The sequence below is a fragment of the Balaenoptera ricei genome, chromosome 11 (assembly GCF_028023285.1).
Source record: "Balaenoptera ricei isolate mBalRic1 chromosome 11, mBalRic1.hap2, whole genome shotgun sequence".
In the NCBI taxonomy this organism is placed as follows: domain Eukaryota; kingdom Metazoa; phylum Chordata; class Mammalia; order Artiodactyla; family Balaenopteridae; genus Balaenoptera; species Balaenoptera ricei.
Genome location: NC_082649.1, coordinates 82,392,511 through 82,415,508, shown reverse-complemented (window position 1 = coordinate 82,415,508; position 22,998 = coordinate 82,392,511). Strand labels below are relative to the sequence as shown.

General features: G+C 40.8%; 1 protein-coding gene across 14 annotated transcripts in view; it reads left to right on the top strand.

Annotated features, from left to right (window-relative positions):
- Positions 1-22,998, top strand: part of MAGI1 (membrane associated guanylate kinase, WW and PDZ domain containing 1) — a 616,029-nt gene that overhangs the window by 474,437 nt on the left and 118,594 nt on the right. For all 14 annotated transcript variants that reach the window (XM_059940148.1, XM_059940140.1, XM_059940139.1 and 11 more), the window contains exons 3-4: positions 3,520-3,639; positions 18,583-18,789. In XM_059940148.1, the coding sequence (XP_059796131.1) occupies positions 3,520-3,639; positions 18,583-18,789 (327 nt within the window). The remainder of the gene's footprint in view (positions 1-3,519; positions 3,640-18,582; positions 18,790-22,998) is intronic.

The window sequence follows — 22,998 nt, the reverse complement described above, 5'->3', positions numbered from 1 at the left end:
CTGTGTTTGTTTGTTCGTTCAAACATAATAAGTGCAAGATATCGATGGCCTGATTTCTAGCTAGACCGGCAAAAAGCAATGTTGGTAGGCTATAGCAACCTCTGTTTGTCGGCCTGGTGATTTTTTTAAAATTTTTTTATTATGCTGTCCCCGAAAAACATGATAGAATTTGTTTTACTTCTCTTCTGCCAGGAAGTAACCCTTCTGGCTTTGTTAGAAGCGTGGTTTGTAATAATTGTACCCACCCCAGATGGCTTCTGAAAAACCTTTGAAATGCCATCTGCCAGGCGTGTGTCCAGCAGGCAGCCTGTCATTCTGCTGGAAGAAAAGAGGAGGCGGGGTCCCCTCCCAGGCCCTTTCTCCCTAGAGTCACTGAATGGAGCCTGGTCATGTGGGCCCAGACCCAGGGCAGGTTGCTCAGAGGATAACGGTGTAAACCTCCTCCTGGCCTGCAGAGTGGAAAGGTTTTGTCTGGGTAATAAACCCTGAAGGTTTTGTGGGTGGAGATATACCTGCCCCCACCCCCACCCCCTTCCCCTGCTGCTCAAAGGTCCTTCTAAGCATATTTATTTCCAGGGGAAAATGAGGTCTGCTCGTTTTCATTTTTCCTTTAAAATGTTCCATTTTTCAAGTTCTTGATTGTTTTCAATCCTTTCAGGAAATTAAGACCCAGAGGTTATTGTTGTCTTTATAGTTACACTGAGAAATTGGTTCAGAAAACGTGGGAAGAAATGACAAAGATTAAAGATGGTTATTGGAGGGAAAAAAAACCAATCCTGTGTGGTGTAGAAGACTTTAAAAACCCAACAAATCTTTTGTTTGGTCTTATTTATCCTCATTTTGGGGGGGGTGGATTAAGTTAATAGAATTTTGGTATGGAGGCCAAATATGTGAGTTGCCATATAAAACATATTTAGGACAGATTCTTTCACAGCAAGTTTCAAAGAGATTCTGTTCTCGCCCTGCGCTGGAATTTCCCACTATGATGTAGACTGTTTGTGTTTTCCAAGTAGCCTGCTGAACAGCTTTTGCACTTGGCTCTGAGGCATCACACCCTCCTCCTCTGCTCCCGCCTTGCTGACTGTTGTCTCTTAGTCTCCTCTGAGGATCTTCCTCCTCGTCTCAGTTTCTAAAAATTATAAGGTTTTTGTGTTTAAGTCAAACTTCTTGGCTGCTTTTTCTATACTCTCTCTCCCCCTCGATTATCTCTTTCTGTCTCTTGCCTTCAAATGCCAGTGATTTACTGATGACTCCCAAGTTCAAGACCCAACCGCCACTCTGATCTTCAGATTTACATAGTCACCTGTTCACAGCTCTCTACATCCAGGTGTCTGATAGGCATTTCATACTTTTTACATGTTCAGAAGTGAACTCTTAAATTTTTTCCCCTAAAAGCCATTTCCCCCATCTTCTTGATCTCTGTAAATGGCAGAACCCATTTGCCCAGGTCAAAGAATAAGATGGCAGTCCTTATTCTTTTGTTTTTCTTATACACTCCATCCACTCCATCAGCAGGTTCTGTCTTTAAAATATAGACTTAGCGTGGCCTGAGGAGTTGATGTACTTTTAATACATCTGTCCTGCGGCCTGTCTTATAGCTGTTTAAAATGTTTACAATTCATAATAGAAATCTCACTGCTTCTTGTCACCTTTGTCTACTGTTCCTGTCTGTGCCCTGATTTTTTTTTTCTCACCTGGACACTGTAGTAACCAACTAACTTGTCTTCTTGCTTCTGTTTTTGCCCACCTCACCCTCCTACTCTGCCTGTTTCCTGCCCTTAGCTCAGTGATCTTTTAAAAATAAATCATGGTACCATCCTGCTCAAAACCCTCTAGTGGCTTCGCATCATCCTTAGAATAAAATATGAAATGTTTGCTGTGGCCAGCATCATCTGGCCACTTGAGGAAACTGAGAAATAGCAGAAGCTCAGGAACATGCCCAAGATCACACAGCCTGGTGAGCCAGACAGACTATGAATTCATCATTCCCATTCTATATACCTGCTCTACAGCAGTATATGGTAGTTTATGCTTCTGGAATACCCACCGTGTGCTTGACACCAGAGATATAAACATTGTGAAGCACCTCAGTGGCCTTGTCATCGTCTGTCAGGGGAGCCAGAAATGGGAACAAATTAGGATACACTACAAGAGTAGACTGCTGGACACTATACAATCAGGCTTCTTTACCAGAAAGTCCCATCGTGCTGGGCAGAAGCTAACATTTGTAATATAATTGTTCTATGGACAGTTTGCAGCTGTTTATAACACTCAAATTTCAGATAATAGAAAAACGGGGCTTGTTTAAAAATGTGTTTAGCCTGAATGAAATATGCAACAAGTGTTGAGTTTTTTGATTTAAGAGAATTCTGGATATCCACTGTAAGTGCATGGAAATTCACATGATCAGAGACTGCTCTGCCATGAGCACTGGAGCTAACATACATACAGTTGCTTATTTCATTGTTTTAGGGAGAATTAGGACTAGGGAAAAATCCCTGCTTATTATATTAAAAAAACATTGATCTGAAAGCGCCATAGGTAATGGTGCCTTGCAAAATGAACCCATGTTGATCATATCCCCTAACTTGAATGTAGGAGAAGTCATGAGTTTTGCTCTTTTTTGGTCTCCCCTAACGTTGAACATAGGTTCCTAGTATACACTATGTAATTGCTTCTTGGTTTATTTTCTTTTTTTGTTTTGTGTGTAAACCATATTCCTTCCACACTTTGGGGTGAGGTTGGGCTAAATTGATAGGTCTCCCGCCCAGCACCTGAGCTGGGTGACTTAAATATTCTAGAGGCTCTGTGTTATTTCATAAGAAGAATCGTTATATTTATTAGTCTTTGATGAGATTAATTCAGGGGGAGAATTTTCTAGCAAATGCATTGTCCTTTTTCTCCCATCAGAACTTATGGGTGGCCTCTTTTTGCCAAACATATTAATTACATGGAGAGCAGCAACATTTTAATCCCTGGGAGGTATCCAGCCACAGATCTTGGGCAATTGAATTTCTCTGGTGATGTGTTTATGCAGTGGCTGTCATTTTCTTCAAAGGGCTTATTACATTGGAAGTTGCCAGATGTGTTGAGGAACACAAGAATTTTGAGGCCTATGATAAAAATATAAACCCCTTAGGCTCTGAGCTTAAGGTGGATGTCTTTTTTAGAACTTACTGGATCCCTAAAAGCTGCTGATTGTGAACGTCATCTGTATAAAATCCAGTTCACCCTTTTCATTCAGTGCGTTTTTTTAAGTGATAAAAATCTCCCTGGGTTGCCTCGCTGTGCTTGGTTTTCTCTTTCTTGCATTTGAGGGGCCCAGGCATCAGAGGATGGAAGTGAGGATACTTTTCTGCTAGAAAGAAGTTGTCTTTGCCAGGTCCCTGTCTCAGTAGGTTGGTCTGTCAGTTTAGGTACTCCAGCTGACTGAACAGGTTATTTTAATTACACCTGGATGGGGTGCTCCCTGTTTCAGTGGACTGATGATTTCTTGTGCCTTTGTCTTGTCTGCTGCAGGCACAACCCGGTCTCCCAGAGAAGGAGAGGTGCCTGGCGTGGACTACAGCTTTCTGACTGTGAAGGAGTTCTTGGACCTCGAGCGGAGCGGGACTCTTCTAGAAGTCGGCACCTACGAAGGTGAGCTGATGTGTGTGGCAGCGGTGAGGACACCTGTCTGCTGGGTCCTGCAGAGGATCCAGGGTCATCCAGGCAAAGATTCTGTGGACTAGTGAAGTCTGAACATCTCTAGGAGACTGCAGTTCACCTGAAGGGGAATAATAATAATAAAATATATGGAATATGGAATAAGGCTTTGTGGAGCACTTTAAAAATAATTGGGGTTTTTTTTTTCCCTCAAGTTTTCTCTAATTTATTGATTTAAACATGTGCGTGCATGTGTGTGTGTGTGCATGTGTGTGTGTGTTTAATATGGGCATGTATGGTATAAGAAAGAAGAGGAAGAAGAATCATAGTCAGTCATAAAATATGACCTTATTGGTAGTGTTGTCTTAATCTCAAGGGACTGGAATGTCATTTTTTACCACCAATTGCTATTTAATGTATTTTTTGAGTAGATGATACATTTACATGGTTCCTAAAGCAGAATATTTCAGAAGTATTCGATAAGTAAGCTCTTTCCTAGATCTGTCTTCCACCTGCCTAATTTCCATTTCTCCTTTCCCCAGATATTACAACCGCTGTTACTCGTTTCTGATTTGCCTTCTGAAACTGTTTAATGTTAATACAAACACATGTGCGAGTGTACACATACTCATATGTGTTTCATATGTGTGTGCTCATTTCTTCCCTGTTTTATACAGAACGTAGTATACACTACATGCTGTTTGGCACTTTGCTCTTTTATATAACAGTATGTCGTACAGGTCTTCTCAGTTCAGTAATAGAGCACTTCTTGTTTTCTTTTTTAAGTGGCTGTGTAATCTCTTCAAATAGGTGGACCATAATTTATTTAACGTGGTCCCTTTGGATAAACATTTTTAATATTTCAAAATACAACAGTGTTGAATAACATGGATATAAATCATTTCACACAGGTGAAAATAAATCTGTAGGATGAGATCCTACAAATCAGATTGCAAGCTCAAAGCCAAATGTAGGGGGGAAATTAAACTTATCTTGTCCGAAAACAATATTATAGCTTGATTGCCCTGTTGAGTGTTATTATTTGAGACAGAAGGGCATACTATGATACTATTAATAATAAGTAGGTCAAGTTATTATATTATGTGTACTTTTTCTAAACTCAAAATTTGGACTTATTGGGCTTCCCTGGTGGCGCAGTGGTTGAGAATCTGCCTGCTAATGCAGGGGACACAGGTTCGAGCCCTGGTCTGGGAGGATCCCACATGCCACAGAGCAACTGGGCCCGTGAGCCACAATTACTGAGCCTGCGCGTCTGGAGCCTGTGCTCCGCAACAAGAGAGGCCGCGATAGTGTAAGGCCCGCGCACCGCGATGAAGAGTGGCCCCCACTTGCCGCAACTAGAGAAAGCCCTCGCACAGAAACGAAGACCCAACACAGACAAAAATAAATAAATTAAATTAAATTAAATTAAAAAAAAAGATATCATCATGTAATGGCAATTCTATAAATCTGGATTAAAAAAATATATATTTGGACTTACTGGACGATCCCAGTGGCATTTTCAAGATGAGACTTAAAAACAAAGGATGAATATGAAATAGGCTATTGTTTTATTAGGGGTATTGTAACTTTGATATGATAATCGCCCTGTTCCGGGCAGTGGCTAATAATTAAGTAATGATCATAAATCTTAGGGATGCTGATTCTGGTTTGATATTTTTTGCAGGACGACAGGGAAGAACGTTATCTTTGTACCTACTCTTTATTTTCAAATTGTGAATATACATTTAACATTGGTTAGGTATTAATCAAATTCCTGTATTGTGAATTCAGGAAGATTTACTTTGAGTATTGCTGATTATCAGTTGTCGTAGTTTCCTTGAGGTGTTGGGATGTGACTGGTGGTTGGTGGGCTGGGAGGGCATCTGAGAATGCCCGAGGCAAGAATGATTTATTAAGGTCTAGGAGTAAGGGGAGGGAAGGGATGGGGGCCTGAGTGGAGGTACCAAGAGCTTCTTCAATGTGTTGTTTTGTAAATGTGAATCCAGTTAAAAATTCAAGTGGCTAAGAATAGAGCAAGTGTGGATTCTCTTTGGTTTAAGAAAGTGAATTGTCTTATCTGAAATCAGTTATTATGCCCATCAGGGGAGCTTGTGCCCCTAATATAAAAAACATCCATTTGCCTTTTTGGAGAGGTTAAATGTGGGAGTGGTTGTGAAATGCCAAAGAGTACTGGGTTGAAAAAGAAAAGTATGTGGTTAGACAACAGCTTGTCTGGGACAAAAAAGAAAATCAACTCATTTTATTGAGGTGGTTATGTTACAAGTGTTACATAGGTGGAGTCACTTTATTTTCCCAATAATTTGATCACTTTGACAGAGGTAGCTATTATCCCTGACTTTTTAGATGGGGATGCTGAGGCCAGGTATCATTTAGGAACTTTCTCAAGGTTGTGCAGCTGGTTCTAGAAGGCAAGAGCCAGGAAGCAAACACAGTTGTTGGACTTTCAGATCCCATGCACTTTCTTGAAAACCCCAGAAGATCCTGGATGTAACTAAAAAGTTGTAAAAATAGCTCATTGGTACTTTCACCCAACTTCCTGGTGGGTAGCAACAGGAAAAAGTTTTTCAGAAAATGTCTTATCATCCTTCCACAAAACCATCTTTCTGTGAATGTCGCTCAGTTATTTTGGAGTCGAAATTCTCTTTTGCCACATATGAATCCACTCCATTTTTCACCCATTTGACTGTGTTCTTCAGCCTTTTGACCTTTTAGCTGTATGATTTCCCTGTCATATGAGACAGCTCATAGTTTTTTGGAAGCAACTGGAATATATTGTGTTGACTCTCATAAGCTGAAAGCAAAATGGAATTTTTATGAAATGCTGGATACTGTCACAGGAATAGGGCAGGATAGATCTTCAAGAGCTTTCTCTGTCTTTGCTCCCCCTGGACTAGCCCCTCGATGGCGGCTCTGTCTATTGGACAGTAGCAAGTGTGCAGGCTGGGCTGTGGCCCTGGCAGAGTTTGAGTCTCAGGCCCTCTGTTGTTGAGCTGTGTGCCCTCCAGCAAGTTGCTTAATGCGCCATGTCTTCATTTTCCCTTCGGTAGAATGAGGATAATAATAGTGCTTTCTCATAGGTAGGATTAAATGAGACAATAATCGGAAACGGCTGAGCACAGCATCTGACACATGTAAGCTCTCCATCAGCGTGTTAGCTTTTATATTTACACACACGACCGGTCTGAAATTGCCACCCTGGTGGATGGGTTCCCTCCCCCTTCTCCTAGTCAGTAAACCAGTGGATTTACCAGTAAAATATCTTTATTTACTTCCCAGGTACTCACTGTCTGTTTCCCCTGCTCACATTGTCTTTCCTCTTGGCCTGTCCTGGTTCCAAAGAGGAAGACACCACAACACAAATCACTCTTCACAGCAAGACTTTTAAACAGTTTTAAGGAAAAGTCATGAATGTACATGATGGAATTCTTTCTAGAGTAAAGAACTTAAGTATATTTGAGTCTAAATTGATTCTCCTCCTCTTCCTAGGAAACCGCTGTTAAAGGGTCTAGTGCAAAGATTCAGAAAACTTAGACATAATCGGCATAAACATATGTATACCTGTTTATTTCACTGCATTCTTGTCCATTGTACTTAACACATCTTGGAGGTGTGTTAAGTGCACAGTCCCACCTCATTCTTTATAAATGCTGCAGCATATCCCATTGTATGAATATATGTAGTTTATTTATCGAGTCCCCTGCAGATGGACATTTGGATGCCCCTCTCCCCGCTTTTTTTGGTGTTTTGTAAACAGTGCTGACATGAACATCTCTGTGCAAATATCTCACTCTACTGTTTTGAGTAGATCTATAGAGCAGGTTCCTGACAGTGCTGTTTTAAAGCCAGCCCTTCTGAGCCCACACAGTTCATTTCAGCATTGTCCCCAGGCGCAGGGTGTGACGTACAGGGCAGAAGACCAAAGCAGCTCTGCCTTTGAAGGTGCTTATGTTCTTTAGTTAATTATTTCTGCCAACGTTTGTCCAGTGTACACTACGTGCTGGGTGCTTTTCAAAGCACATTATGTGTACCAACTCACTTTATTACCCAGTAATCCTATAAGGTGGGTACAGTTTATCCCCATTTTACAGAAGAAGAGTATGAGGCCCAGAAATGCCCGTTGTCTTTGCTAAGTTCATGGAGTGAGCCCAAGATAGAGCTGGGAATCAAACCCAGGCTGATGTGGTTCTAGGGTCTCTATAGACCCTCAGTCTTGGGAGACAAATTAAATTTAAACAATTTCAAGAGACGTGATGAATGTTCTGAGAAGGAAACTACAAGGGTGCCCCAGAAGCATCTAACAAGGGTGCTGCATCGAATTTCGCATCAGATTCGGTCCCCTGGAGGAAGTGGCCTTTGACCTGAAGCTCGTCAGAGGATCTCATTAGTTCAGTGTTTCAGCACCAGCCACAAAACCTGAATTCAGAGAGAACAAATGCAATGAAGCAAGAAAAGGTCAGAACGCTGGTCCTAGAGATGGAGGTGCAGGGAACCATTTCTTGCTTCCTGTAGAACCAATGCCATCCAGTAGGACTTTCTTCAGTGATGGAAATGTTCAGTATTCTGAGCTGTCCAACATGGCAGCCACTGGCCACATGTGATTTTTGTGACTGAGAAACTGGATTTTAAATTTAATAGTTTAAACTAATTTATCCTTAAATAGTCATATGTGTCTGATGGCTGCCATATTTTCCAGGGCAGTTCTTTTTTTTTTTTTTTTTTTTAGCATCTTTATTGGAGTATAATTGTTTTACATTGTTGTGCTGGCTGCTGCTGTATAACAAAGTGAATCAACTCTGCGTATACATGTATCCCCATATCCCCTCCCTCTTGCGTCTCCCTCCCACCCTCCCTATCCCACCCCTCTAGGTGGTCACAAAGCACTGAGCTGATCTCCCTGTGCTATGCGGCTGCTTCCCACTAGCTATCTGTTTTACATTTGGTAGTGTATATCTGTCCATGCCACTCTCTCACTTTGTCCCAGCTTACCCTTCCCCCTCCCCTTGTCCTCAAGTCCATTCTCTACGTCTGCGTCTTTATTCCTGTCCTGCCCCTAGGTTCTTCAGAACCTTTTTTTTTTTAAGATTCCATATATGTGTTAGCATACAGTATTTGTTTTTCTCTTTCTGACTTACTTCACTCTGTATGACAGACTCTAGGTCCATCCACCTCACTACAGATAACTCAATTTCATTTCTTTTTATGGCTGAGTAATATTCCATTGTATATATATGCCACATCTTCTTTATCCACTCATCTGTCGATGGTCACTTAGGTTGCTTCCATGTCCTGGCCATTGTAAATAGTGCTGCCATGAACATTGTGGTACATGACTCTTTTTGAATTATGGTTTTCTCAGGGTATATGCCCAGTAGTGGGATTGCTGGGTTGTATGGTAGTTCTATTTTTAGTTTTTTAAGGAACCTCCATACTGTTCTCCATAGTGGCTGTATCAATTTACATTCCCACAAACAGTGCAAGAGGGTTCCGTTTTCTCCACACCCTCCCTAGCATTTATTGTTTGTAGATTTTTTGATGATGGCCATTCTGACCAGTGTGAGGTGATACCTCACTGTAGTTTTGATTTGCATTTCTCTAATGATTAGTGATGTTGAGCATCCTTTCATGTGTTTGTTGGCAATCTGTATATCTTCTTTGGAGAAATGTCTATTTAGGTCTTCTGCCCATTTTTGGATTGGGTTGTTTCTTTAATATTGAGCTGAATGAGCTATTTATATATTTTGGAGATTAATCCTTTGTCCGTTGATTCGTTTGCAAATATTTTCTCCTATTCTGAGGGTTGTCTTTTCGTCTTGTTTATAGTTTCCTGTGCTATGCAAAAGCTTTGAAGTTTCATTAGGTCCCATTTGTTTATTTTTGTTTTTATTTCCATTTCTCTAGGAGGTGGGTCAAAAAGGATCTTGCTGTGATTTCTGTCATAGAGTGTTCTGCCTATGTTTTCCTCTAAGAGTTTTATAATGTCTGGCCTTACATTTAGGTCTTTAATCCATTTTGAGTTTATTTTTGTGTGTGGTGTTCAGAAGTGTTCTAATTTCATTCCTTTATATTGTAGCTGTCTAGTTTTCCCAGCACCAGTTATTGAAGAGGCTGTCTTTTCTCCATTTTATATTCTTGCCTCCTTTATCAAAGATAAGGTGACGATACGTGGGTGGGTTTATCTCTGCGTTTTCTATCCTGTTCCATTGCTCTATATTTCTGTTTTTGTGCCAGTACCATACTTTCTTGATTACTGTAGCTTTGTAGTATAGTCTGAAGTCAGGGAGCCTGATTCCTCCACCTCCGTTTTTCTTTCTCAGGATTGCTTTGGCTATTCGGGGTCTTTTGTGTTTCCATACAAAGTGTGAAATTTTTTGTTCTAGTTCCGTAAAAAATGCCATTGGTAATTTGATAGAGATTGCATTGAATCTGTAGATTGCTTTGGGTAGTAAAGTCATTTTCACAATGTTGATTCTTCCAGTCCAAGAACATGGTATATCTCTCCATCTGTTTGTATCATCTTTAATTCCTTTCATCAGTATCTTATAGTTTTCTGCATACAGGTCTTTTGTCTCCTTAGGTAGGTTTATTCCTAGGTATTTCATTCTTTGTGTTGCAGTGGTAAATGGGAGTGTTTCCTTAATTTCTCTTTCAGATTTTTCATCATTAGTGTATAAGAATGCAAGAGATTTCTGTGCATTAATTTTGTATCCTGCTACTTTAGTAAATTCATTGATTAGCTCTAGTAGTTTTCTGGTAGCATCTTTAGGATTCCTTATGTATAGTATCATGTCATCTGCAAACAGTGACAGTTTTACTTCTTCTCTTCTGATTTGGATCCCTTTTATTTCTTTTTCGTCTCTGATTACTGTGACTAAAACTTCCAAAACTATGTTGAATAATAGTGGTGAGAGTGGCCAGTCTTGTCTTGTTCCTGATCGTAGTTGAAATGGTTTCAGTTTTTCACCATTGAGAATGATGTTGGCTGTGGGTTTGTCATATATGTCTTTTATTATGTTGAGGTAAGTTCCCTCTCTGCCCACTTTCTGGAGAGTTTTTATCATAAATGGGTGTTGAATTTTGTCAAAAGCTTTTTCTGCATCAATTGAAATGATCATATGATTTTTATCCTTCAGTTTGTTAATATGGTGTATCATATTGATTGATCTGCGTATATGGAAGAATGAAAGCTCTGGCAAGGACGGGTGAGGACCTACTCAAGAAGATCCTTCCCTCCTCACTCATCTGACTTCAGAGAGCTAAGCGCATCTTTTAAGAATTAAGCTCCTTTAGGAAAGCGTAATTTTGAATCCTGCCAAAGTGGATGTTACTACAGAGGAGAGGCGATCTTCTTTATGTACATTCCGTGACATACGATAGGGCAGACAAGTAGAGTGAACCAATAAAACCTCAAGATCTGATAACCTTCCAAATATTCTTTCAGGTCCAATATTTGTTTGGGGTTTAGAATTGCCGGGTTGTAAAATTTTAAAGCTGGAAAGGCAGTAGAGCTCATCTCTTCAGAAGACAGAACTGAGATCCAGAGAGAGAATGGTCTAAGATGGGGTCCCCAACCCCCTGGCTGTGGACCGGTATGGGTCCGCGGCCTGTTAGGAATTGGGCTGCACAGCAGGAGGTGAGTGGTGGGCGAGCAAGTGAAGCTTCATCTGCCGCTCCCCATTGCTCGCATTACCGCATGAACCATTCCCCCCACCCCCATCCGTGGAAAAATTTTCTTCCACGAAACCGGTCCCTGCTGCCAAAAAGGTTGGGGACTGCTGGTCTAAGACACCAAAGAGAAATAGGGACAAAACCCGGCTAAATGCCCCTCACTCAGGTCATGTCCCAGGCAGGACTGGGATGCCAGTCTTTCCTGAGTCTGCTGCCTGGAAATGGATACTTTTCTTGTAGAGTCTCTTACTAGTTTGTACATTCATTCATTTATTCATTAAAGATAAAATGCTGAACAAAACCAGACATGAGCATTGCCCTTATGGGTCTTACAGTCTAGTTCATGAGACACATTATTCAAACAATCTCAGAAATAAATATACATTTGTATGTATGTTACAGGTATCAGGATATTTAAAGGAGACCATATGATGGGGAGATTTGATGTCTTTGGGGTTGGGAAATGCTTCCCATGGAGAAGCATTATAGTACTGAGATGAGCTCTGGTGGTTGAGCTGGAGTTAGGTTGCTAGATTTAGCAAATAAAAATACAGAATACCAGTCTTGCATTTTATCTGGCAGCCCTACATGGAGTTAGCTTTAGACTACGTTGGTAGTGGTGGTGATAAGTTGACTGAATCTTGAGATATATGTGTGATTGTGTGTGGGGGGGGGGGTATGCTCTTTTATTAGGATAGGTATCTTAGAAAATACTGTAATTTTTAGAGGAGTTACACATTATTTTATCAACAGTATGAGATGTTTATGTGGACTTGGTTATCATAAGAAGGAAGTAGAAGATTCAGGTGATGATATTCCTCCTAGGATGACTCCTAGTTTCTGTCTTAGAAAACTGGGTAGATGCTGGCACCGTTTGCTGAGATAAGAAGCGCTGGAAAAGGCCAGGTTTGGTGTGTGTGGTGGGGGGAGTGGGGTCAGGGGCTCCATGATGAAATTTTCCATCCCCTTCAGCTATAATGCCTGGTATATGATGCGTACCCTCGAACAGAGTAGAGGCCCTTCCTCACTGTGTAAGGAACCTAACTATTGCCCCTCACATGGTATAAAAGTTGTGAGGGGAGCTCATAATTGGTCTTGGCTCTGCAATTTGAACCAACTTCTCATTCTGTCACTGGATGCAATCAACATCAAGGCAAGTCAAAGAAGACAAGGCTAAATGTGTCTTTCTTCCTTGGCCCAACTTCCTAATTGTGACACTGAGCTAACGTATTTGATAAAGCTCTTGAAATAAATCAGCAGCACCATCTCCTTTTTGCCTTGCTTTCCTTTTATTTTTTCCTGTTGACATTTGTGCTCAGTAAGACAGGTTGCTGCCTCAGCCAGCCCTTGGGGCTTCTCCGGGAGAGAGTTTACAAGGGCTGAACTATTCAGTGGGGTGGTTCCAAACATGCCTGTTTTACAAATGCCTCTGGGTAGAAGAGGCTGATTATACACTTTGAGCTTGCAAAGATTGCCCCTCAGCATGGAAGTGCGGTGCCAGTGTGACATTTCCAATTGGAGTTATGGGTTGCATATCTCTGCATGTTAATTACGAAGGGGGGGGGGTGTCAGCCTTCAATAATGGTACTGTTCTGCTTCCTAGAAGGTCTACAAAAAGGCAGCTGCCAAGGGTCTACTTTGAGGGGACACGGAGATAAAGCAGGGGTGAAGAGAGTTCTTGTTTGTCATTGAGGAAGACGAGACCATCTGGAGTCCTGTTCTTTGGCAGGCCTCAGCAGCCGTCTGTTGGGATAAACTCTGTTGGCAAACTCCACCATGCAGTGTTCTCTGTTGATAACGAAAGAACCAAAGAAAATCTGTGTGACAATTGTCCATTCCTCTGCCTGTGAAGACGAGGAGGCTGAGGCCAGGGATGTTTCCCTTAATTTTCTGCTCAGAGATCCCCAGCAATTCCTGGAGTCGAGAGCATAGATGATCGGGACAGATCCATGTTTAAATGCCAGTCATCACTTATGCATTGTGTGAATCTCAATTTCTTCATCTGAAAATGGGAATATTGATGGTTTGTTTTTTTTTTTCTGTAGGATTGTTAAAGGTTAGAATTAGTGAATGTGTGGCTAGTGACCTGGTAGGTGCACAATAAAGGTAACTTTTTGTTAATGTTGTTCTTTATTTTTTTATAAATTTATTTATTATTTATTTATGGCTGAGTTGGCTTTTTATTGCTGCACGCGGGCTTTCTCTAGTTGCGGCAAGTGGGGGCTACTCTTCGTTGTGATGCACGGGCTTCTCATTGCGGTGGCTTCTCTTGTTGCGGAGCATGGGCTCTAGGCACTCGGGCTTCAGTAGTTGCGGCGTGTGGGCTTCAGTAGTTGTGGCTCATGGGCTCTAGAGCACAGGTTCAGTAGTTGTGCCGCACAGGCTTAGTTGCTCCGTGGCATGTGGGATCTTCCCAGACCAGGGCTCGAACCCGTGTCGCCTGCATTGGCAGGCGGATTCTTAACGCTGCACCACCAGGCAAGCCCTAATGTTGTTCTTTAAATATATACTTTGATAACAATGCCATCTTTTACATCGTAGAGCTGTTATCTGCTCACAGCATCAGGTGCAGTTTGAGACACTGGGGTTTATTACATGCTAATATTGTGCCAGCACAATGCTGAGTGCTTTATACACGTGGTCTGTTGACATCTATCTCTGTTAGGTGGATACTAGTCTTTATACCATGAGAACTGAGGCTGGAAAGAGAGAGGTCCTTTACCTTAGGGTGACAAAGCTGTTAACTTATTTTGCCCTTTTTTGGTCTTAAATTCAAAGGTAAATGGCACTGGCAAGAACAAACCTCTAATTATAGGACTTGGGCTTACTGTCCTTCTGTGCATGCACATCATAGATTTGTAGGGTGGAGCAGGTCGGAAAAGGAAGAGTAAAAAGAAAGTGATGGGAGCCTGGCCACCTCAGGACGTGTGTGTTGGCTAACACGGGGACTATCGGATGGTCAGGTTCGTGTCTCTTAGAAATGATGCAGGGAGTCTCTTGTGCATACTCTCTGTAAGGTTTGTGTTTCTCCCATGGCTAGGCTTGGTCTGATGGTGACCAGAGTGGAAATGATTGATAAGGTGGAGAGTTTCCCGGAAGGGCGGGGTTCTGAATTTAAGTGCCTGGGCGTCCAGGTAGGTGGAGTGAGAGAGTATATAGGGCTGGTAGAGGCAGTGCTGGTGGTAACTGTGGCAAATGGGGGAGTGCATGAGCCATCTTGCCCTTGGTTGCATGGAAAGACAACGTGGGATCATGGCATGACCCCATCAGCCAAAAGTGCAGGGTCCAAAACCAGATTCACCCAAAATCAATTCACTGAAAGACCAGTCTGTGAATTATAGAGGATTTTTGAAGTTTAAGGTTTTCTTCTATCCCTCCTGTGTGCATGCCCCTTTATCTGCCAGGACCTTTGCATTGCAACAGCCTTAGGGCACTCTTCTAGATTGGGGCCCAGATGTTTGTCTGGCAAGGGCTGGGCAGACCAAGGGTAGGAGCCAAAACCTTTGTGCAGAAATCCTTAATTCAGTGAGTGTGTTCCTGGTGAATTTGGTCACACACTTGTCACCAACATTGCCTATAAAAGACAAATCCAAAGAACCAGACCTTACAGTTTGTCAAGCAGCACCTCCCAGTATATCCAGATTTTAATCAGAAATATTCAGTTTTTAAATGTTGGTCACTGATTCAGATGATTTTTAAAAATATATCTGCAAAGGAAAGTTGAACCCTCTGCCCTTAGAAAACCACGAGATAGAAGCTTTTCTGTAAAGGTTGTAGGCAATACGGGAAATTAGAAATGCTGGAGAAGTTTGAATAATTACACCGTCTCATACTTATAATACCTTATAGTTTACAGGATACCTTCAAGAATGTTACATCATTTGATTTTCATGATAATCCTGTGATGTTGTTAGAGCTCATGCTACCATTCCCATTTCACAGAGAAAGTGAGACTGAGAGTAAATAACTTGCCCAAGGTTATTTGGTCATTGGCATTGCTTGTTCCTTTACATCAGTAAAGGAATGGTACTCAGTTACCATGTGGCAAGCACTTCAGACACATTGTCTCATTAATCCTTCCAACAAGGTGTAAGGAACCTCATTTTAAAGATTAGAAACATACACTATTAACATTAAGTAGCATTTATCAAGCCTCCCTGTAGTGAAGCCTTTTATGTGTGCTAAAGGTATGAAATGGACTGTCTCATTGTAATCTCATAATAGGCACTCTAGGTAGAAACTCGGTATTCTTAAAATTCCCAATTTTACAGAAGAGGATGAAGATTTTTTTTAAAAATGGTTAAATGACTTGGCCAGGGTTATATAACCAATTAGCAGTGAAGTTGGCATTTGAATCCCAGGCTGTGTTCTTCCAAGATCTTTGTCACTGCCATGTGCCGAGCACTGCCAATGCCTATACATTAGATTAACCCAAATGAAATTGCTGATATTCGGCAGTTTGTCTTTTACAACAGCAATTATGTACGGTTCAACCTAATAATATGTACTTTATCTGTCTCCAATTGATCTTAAAGCTAATTTTCAGAAGCAGGAAACAATGATGAATAAGTGGGTTGTTTGGGGGAGTTTGTAATTGCATTGAGAAATCTGCTAATCATTTATTAACCTCAGAAAGACCCTGAACTTGACAACTGAGGAAAATCCACACATATTTGTCAAATTTAACTAGAACTTTTCTTTTTCACACATTTATTTCTGTCATAAACTGAGGATGCCTAAGTTTTAATTGATTTTTAAATGACAGTAGTTTCATGAACATTGCCTTGGCTTAATGGCACTGAAAATGAGTAATAATGATTGCAAAATTATAACTATAAAATTATGAATACAGGGTCCTATCTTTTAGTCACATCTTTCAGTGTAAGATTCTTATTTGCAGACATTGGTCTTACTTTAACCTCTAACTCAAAAATGTACATGATGTTTTGGTATAATAGTGATCATAAGGAATTAGAATTGATTCGTTAGAGGTTTGTCTCTATCTTTTGTCCACGATGAAGATTACTGTGTAAATAGTTAGCTGTTTTACTTACCTAAACCTCACTAACGGTCTTCAGTTCATGAAAATAGTCAACGCTGCAGCTGTGTTCCAACTTCATCAAAGGTACGGTTCATCCTTTGGTTGTAACCTCTTTAGAAATGCGGGTTGAGTCTTGGTTCATACATGTGTTCATTCTTCCCTGTGCTTGTGTTACTCCCTAAAAACACACATGGATGCCTTTTCTTCAAGCTGGTTCTGTTCAATCCCTATACCTTTAAGTTGGAAACCTGAAAGAAGTTTTTTGAAGAGGTTGAAATATTACCTTCTGTGAAAGAACTGTAATGATTGAATTGAATACAAGCCACCAGAATGCACTTATCAGGTTTCTATTTGGTTTCCTTCAAATTCAAACATGGTGCCCGGTAGTCTACTACTGCTCTTTTTAATATGCATTTTCAGGGTTCCCCTGCTGAAACACGCTGTTTACACCACTCTCAAAGAAAGTGGGTGCATATACTCATAAATTTGATGATTCATAAAATATTTTAGAGAAATAGTGTTAAGAAAGAAATTTTTAATTATAAAGATAAATTTAATGGATATAAATTCTTTATCACCTAAGTGTCTCATGCTAAGCAGCATACTACTGTCTCCCTTTCTTTTTGTGCTTGTATAATAAAATGTGTATTTTATATAATTATGTGCTGAGGTTAGACAATGCGGTAAGATTCTTGGGAAGAAACTGTGTACAGGATTTGTTATTATTTACAAATTCTACTTTACTAAGCATAGAATTACAAACGTTACTTGGGCTTTTTTTTTTTTTTGGCTGCACTGGGTCTTTGTTGCGACGCGTGGGCTCTTCTCGTTGGTGGTGCACGGGCTTCTCTCTAGTTGCGGCACGCAGGCTTAGTTGCCCCGAGTCATGTGGGCTCTTAGTTCCCTGACCAGGGATAGAACCCGCATCCCCTGCTTTGGAAGGCAGATTCTTAACCACTGGACCACCAGGGAAGTCCCTACTTACAATTTTTCGAAGGGCTCAATATGATCTATCTTCCTGGCCTTACTCCTTTGATGTGAGAGGGTGAATGGATCAATGGCATTCTGATGTTGTTTTTTTTTATCATGTAGTCACTGAATATTATTGATTATAAGCTGTAATTTTCAAACTTTGGCCATTCATGACTCACCTTCATGGTTTTGTCTATATCTTAACATAGTATCTTTTATTTACTTGAAGTTTTCTTTAAAAGAACTCAATTTTTACCTTAGGTGTTCAAAAGGAAGCTCATCACTACCATTGCTATTATTTACTCAATTAATTTCTTATTAATTATAGCTGCTTTTTTAAACTTCAGGTTTAACTGCAAGTTTAAAAAAGTCAATTTTATAAAGTATTGTTTTATCACTTAAGTTTTAGAAGTAAATGTTATATTTTACTACCATCACTTACTAGTTAGATTTTTCTACTGCACATTAAAAATATACACATATTAAAATAAAAATTAAAACGTAAAAACCCATCCAGGTACCACTCAGAGTCACTTAGCACACACGACAGTCAGACCTGAGGCAAACTCTGGGAGAAGTGGCTAAAAGTGAAAATGGGCACTTACTAAACGAGTGACCCATGAGGGGTGCCACTGTGCCACTGTCGACACAAGAGTTTCCTGTTAAAACTGGGTGAGGATTTGTTCCAACCACACATGACCTTGAGAGTCAGGCCTGCCATTCAGTTAAAGCGGCGCCACGTGGTGTTCACTTTCTTTTTAAAAAAATATTGCCCTGGTTCCCTCTTGAGGAGTCCCCATATTAATGGAGGGTGACCTCAACTTTGTTGGCCTGTAAGGGTGCCGGCAGTAATGAATTTGTTATTTTGTGAGCCACTCTCTCTAAATTGGATTCCGCATTATGCTGGTGCATATATGTAAAAAGGTGACCGATTGAAATTCAAATGTAATGAGGATGAAGCTCTGCCATTCAGCACAGACGCCTTTGTTTCTAGCCCTAGTAGGTTCTTTGCCCCATCACAATGCAGCTTGCCTCCTGGCTTCCGAAATCACCATGTCTAACTGGGTAGGACCGACAGGTTTTCTAACCCATTCCAGAAATGAAATGCAGTTTGTTCTGGTTTTCTAGTTAAAAAAAAAAATTTTTTTTAATGGGCTAAGAGATTTGGATTTGCAGTCTTGAGAATAACAAAGTATTCTTTCTGAAACATGCAAATGTGTCTCTCCATCACCTAGGAAACTATTATGGGACACCCAAACCTCCTAGCCAGCCACTCAGTGGGAAAGTGATCACGACGAATGCCTTGCAAAGCCTTCATTCTGGCTCCAAGCAGTCAACCCCAAAGCGAACCAAGTCCTACAATGATATGCAAAATGCTGGCATAGTCCACGCGGAGAATGAGGAAGAGGACGATGCTCCTGAAATGAACAGCAGCTTTACAGGTAAAGACCAGACGATGTTCCCCCTCGGTGGACTTAGGGAAAGAGCGCTGGGGGAGGCTTTTGTGAAGAGTCACAAGAAGGTTTCTATTCTCAGGAGGAATTTGGAAGGATCGCCAAAATTCAAACTCTGACCACACAGTGCTTGGGGAAGAAGAGATGGTCTTTTCCCTGGTCTGTTTTTCATGCTTCTTGGCAAGAGTATTTTAACTTCACCCAGCTATCTTAAAGGGGCAGGAGGGCAGTGTTTGTAGAAGGAGATCAAGAATAATCAGCATCCTTTCTTTCTCTTCAAAATGATATCTATAAGAATCTATTTTGTTCATTTATTACTTAGTCTTGACACTGCTCCATAATTATGGCTGATTGCTTCTAAAGACAAATAGGAGAATTTGTTTAAAGTTTAATATCACTTGATGCTGTAGGAAGGCTAGCAGCCTCCTTTTTTCTCATACCTTTGCAAGTAGAGATACAGTGGAAATAAATCATGTGTTAACTTATGCAAATTGTACTATATTCCCTAAGAGGGAAAAGACGAAAAAGTAATAAATACTATAAGATTATATACTGCATATGTATTTTATATTATATAGCATATATTACTCATTGCATTATATTTTTATATATGCATTCAGGGCTATCTACGCCCAAGCTTAGGTAGGCTGTATTTTATGAGGGGATCTTCGAGGACAAGTCCTCTGGATAAGGATGTACAGGTTAGGAATTGCACGTTCCCTGGAGGCACCGTTCACAGAGGCTGTGATATATGTTCCTTGGGTTAGTGCAGTGACCCAGAACTGTTCAGTAATGTTTTTGACTCTTTGGGGGTTTGACCTTATATAGTAACGCAAAACATCGCAGCTGAGTAAGACATGAGTTACTCCAGTCGATAACGTTGTGACTTTGAAGACCGCTTGTTTTTTCTGTTTTTCCTATACCTATTTTCTTTGATACTTTAGAGTTACAGCTCTGTATTTTCCTCCTTGTGCTACCAAGTCTACTAGAATATTTAGAAAAAAGTTTGTGTTAGTTGAATGCTTTCTCCTGCCTGTGTGGGCCTTTCTGAAGCCTAAAATTTTTCAATGCAACAATTTAAAAAAATTTTTGATGGCTTATCATCGTAACAGTAGCCCAACCCTTCCACAAGAAGCACTAGGGAAAGGAGGAGTCCTGGCTTGCTGTCCTAGCTTTGTTCATGGTAGCTGTCTTATTATGAACATAGTCTCTAACTGCTCTCATCTGTAAAATGACTGGTTAGGATTAAATCACATCTAGGTTCCCCCTTCCAGCTCTAAGAATTCGAGTCCATGAGAATTTCCATTTTCTCAATTAGAATGGATTAGGCCAAGTGGCTGACCTACAGTTGCAATATCTGGAATAAATTTACCCATTGCTACATATTTGTTTATTGGAATCAGTTAATTTCATCCACTTCAAAATATTTTATCCATTTATAGTAGTCCTCACCGAAATGAAAGCAGATTATGAAAAAAAAGTCAATACTTCCTTGAAAAAAAAATAGCCATTATTATTATTATTTTTTTTTTTTTTAATAAATTTTTTATTTATTTTTGGCTGTGTTGGGTCTTCGTTTCTGTGCAAGGGCTTTCTCCAGTTGCGGCGAGCGGGGGCCACTCTTCATCGCGGTGCACGGGCCTCTCACTGTCGCGGCCTCTCCCGTCGTGGAGCACAGGCTCCGGACGCGCAGGCTCAGTAGTTGTGGCTCACGGGCCTAGCCGCTCCGCGGCATGTGGGATCTTCCCGGACCGGGGCACAAACCCGTGTCCCCTGCATTGGCAGGCGGATTCCTAACCACTGCGCCACCAGGGAAGCCCCCCATTATTTTAATGTCTTGATCTTCCAACAAATAAGGATAGCAAATTATGATATAACCCAAAAATATAGATGTGGGCACAGAAATACAGGGACCTTGGGGGTAACATGCATCGAAACAGTTCTGCCAAGCTGACTGGATGGTCCCCAAGAAGCTTGGGTGCCTTTATTTGTCCTCCATTAACTAAGTAGATTTCTCCGTACAAAGCAAGAACAGAGTAGGGATAGTTGAGTGTAGGTCTTGATGCTTTTCCAATTTCTAACCACTGTAAATCTCTGTCTGTAGAAGCCAGGCCTCAGAAAATCTGACCTCATAACATCCCTACTTGAACTCCTGGTGTTGGAAAACAAAAAACAAAAAAAAAAACCTGGGCCCGGGTCATCATTGCTAAAGGCAGCCTGATCATTAGTTTCTGCACAAAAAAAGAAAGCCAAGTGGCGCCTGATGGGATGCATGGAGAGAGACTTGATTTTGAGATACACAAGTGATGGGGCATCTTCAATACGGAAGGGATATTTTGAATAAATGCCTCCTCACTTACCAAACTACAAGTATGACAGCTGACAACATGTCATACCCTGACTCATATGAATTCTTTCAAATAATTGAGACTACCCAGTCTGTGGTATGTGTATCAAGCTAGCTGTGTCAAAGCATCTTGTGCTCCGAACCTCTTTAAGTAGCAATCCACCAGCTGCTTCGAGCACAGAGTGGCAGTACCATAATGGAGTCTTGGCTCCTGGTTGAGCCAATTGTGATAGAGGCATGAGTGTCAGATTCAAATGTACAAACACTATGGAGCTATTTAAAATGATATTTACCAGGATATTTTTAATAACAGGCTCTTGGTACAATCTCAGCTGACTTCTGCTTGGGTCTTTTGAAGGGGGCACAAAATGTCTAAATAACATGCCTAAATAACATTAGCACTATCTACTGGTAAAAGAGCAGGGAGTTGAAGGCCAGGAGCATCCTGGGGAGGTCGCTTCTTCCTTCCTTCCTTCCTTCCTTTCTGCAACCAAAGATGGAGGCAGGAGCTGAGTAATAAGCAGTCATCCCAGATTCTCACCGTAGAACTTGACTGTTGAACACAAGGCAGTAGGACAGTCTCCTACGAATTATGCCCAAATTACAGGCCTAAAGGAGGCCCTGGAGAGAGAACACTATTTATGTGTGCTTCATGAAGGTAGACTACACTGTTGGGCAAAGCACACAGTTATTTATGCAAATAAATTAAAACATTTGTGAAAGTATTTTGTTCATTACAGACAACTTGAAAAATACATAACAAACCACCGCAACTAAAAAGTCGCTGATCCATCCATTAACCACCTCTAAGAGACACCAAAAATGTTACTTAATTGTGTTCCTAAGCTTGTTTTCCCAACAGCCTCCCTATTGTTGAACATTAGACTGCTGATGCTTCTTTTTCATTAGCAGTTAATGATATAATATTGCTTTGGAATGTCAAGAGGTAATGATATTACCAAAAGAGCTAATGGTTCCCCAGTGCTCTGTGGCAGGCACTTTGCTACGCTCTCATGCATATACTAGGGAGGTCTAATCGCTTGTCCAGTATCACAGAGCCAGTGAGGGTGAAAGCTGTCATTTCAGCCCAAAAAGTCTGACTCCAGAATCTGCGTGGCTCATCCACTATGTTATTTGTGTTTTAAGTCAAGTTTATTAGCCTTTTGTAGCCTCAAAGGTTTTGACTGGTTATGTACACAGTGAGGAAGGCACATAAATCTGAATGCATGTGTAATTTAAAATAAGCTCCAGAATGTATGTTTGACATCAGCTTATGTTGTCAAAGTCACCTTCAAATGCTCCCAAGTGTGTCTGTGTATGTAAATGCTTGGGAAGCTTCTGATTTACCATGAATGAAAATGTTTTACATGTTTACTTATGGTTATGAATCATTTTCACATGTATCCTATAAACCTCCTGGAAATCTTGAGAGATAGGCAGCCTAAGTATTATCTTCCCCATTTTGCAGATGAGAACACTGAGGAATAGCGTGTGTTAAGCTCACTAGACAATGCAGGAATCCAGCCTCCTGTTTGCTTACCCAGTCTGTGTTCCAGTAATTCATTCTACCTGTCCTCTTTGGATGCATTGGCAGTCTTTAGTAAGAGAGTGATAGCAGTACTCTTAAATGTTTGGTAAATTAAATGAAAGAGTTTTTGAAGTCAGAGCATGTGTAAAGTCAAAGCCATGATTAGGACTGTGAAGTTTTGGAATCTGCTCTATGTCTGCCCCAATCTCTCATTTTTGGACTTCTGATTTTCTTTCAGAGAATGAGATTGTTTTAAGGTTCTCCCGAACTAGAAGGAAGAAACAGAAAACCAAATATATCAAGTTGTATACATTAAATATCT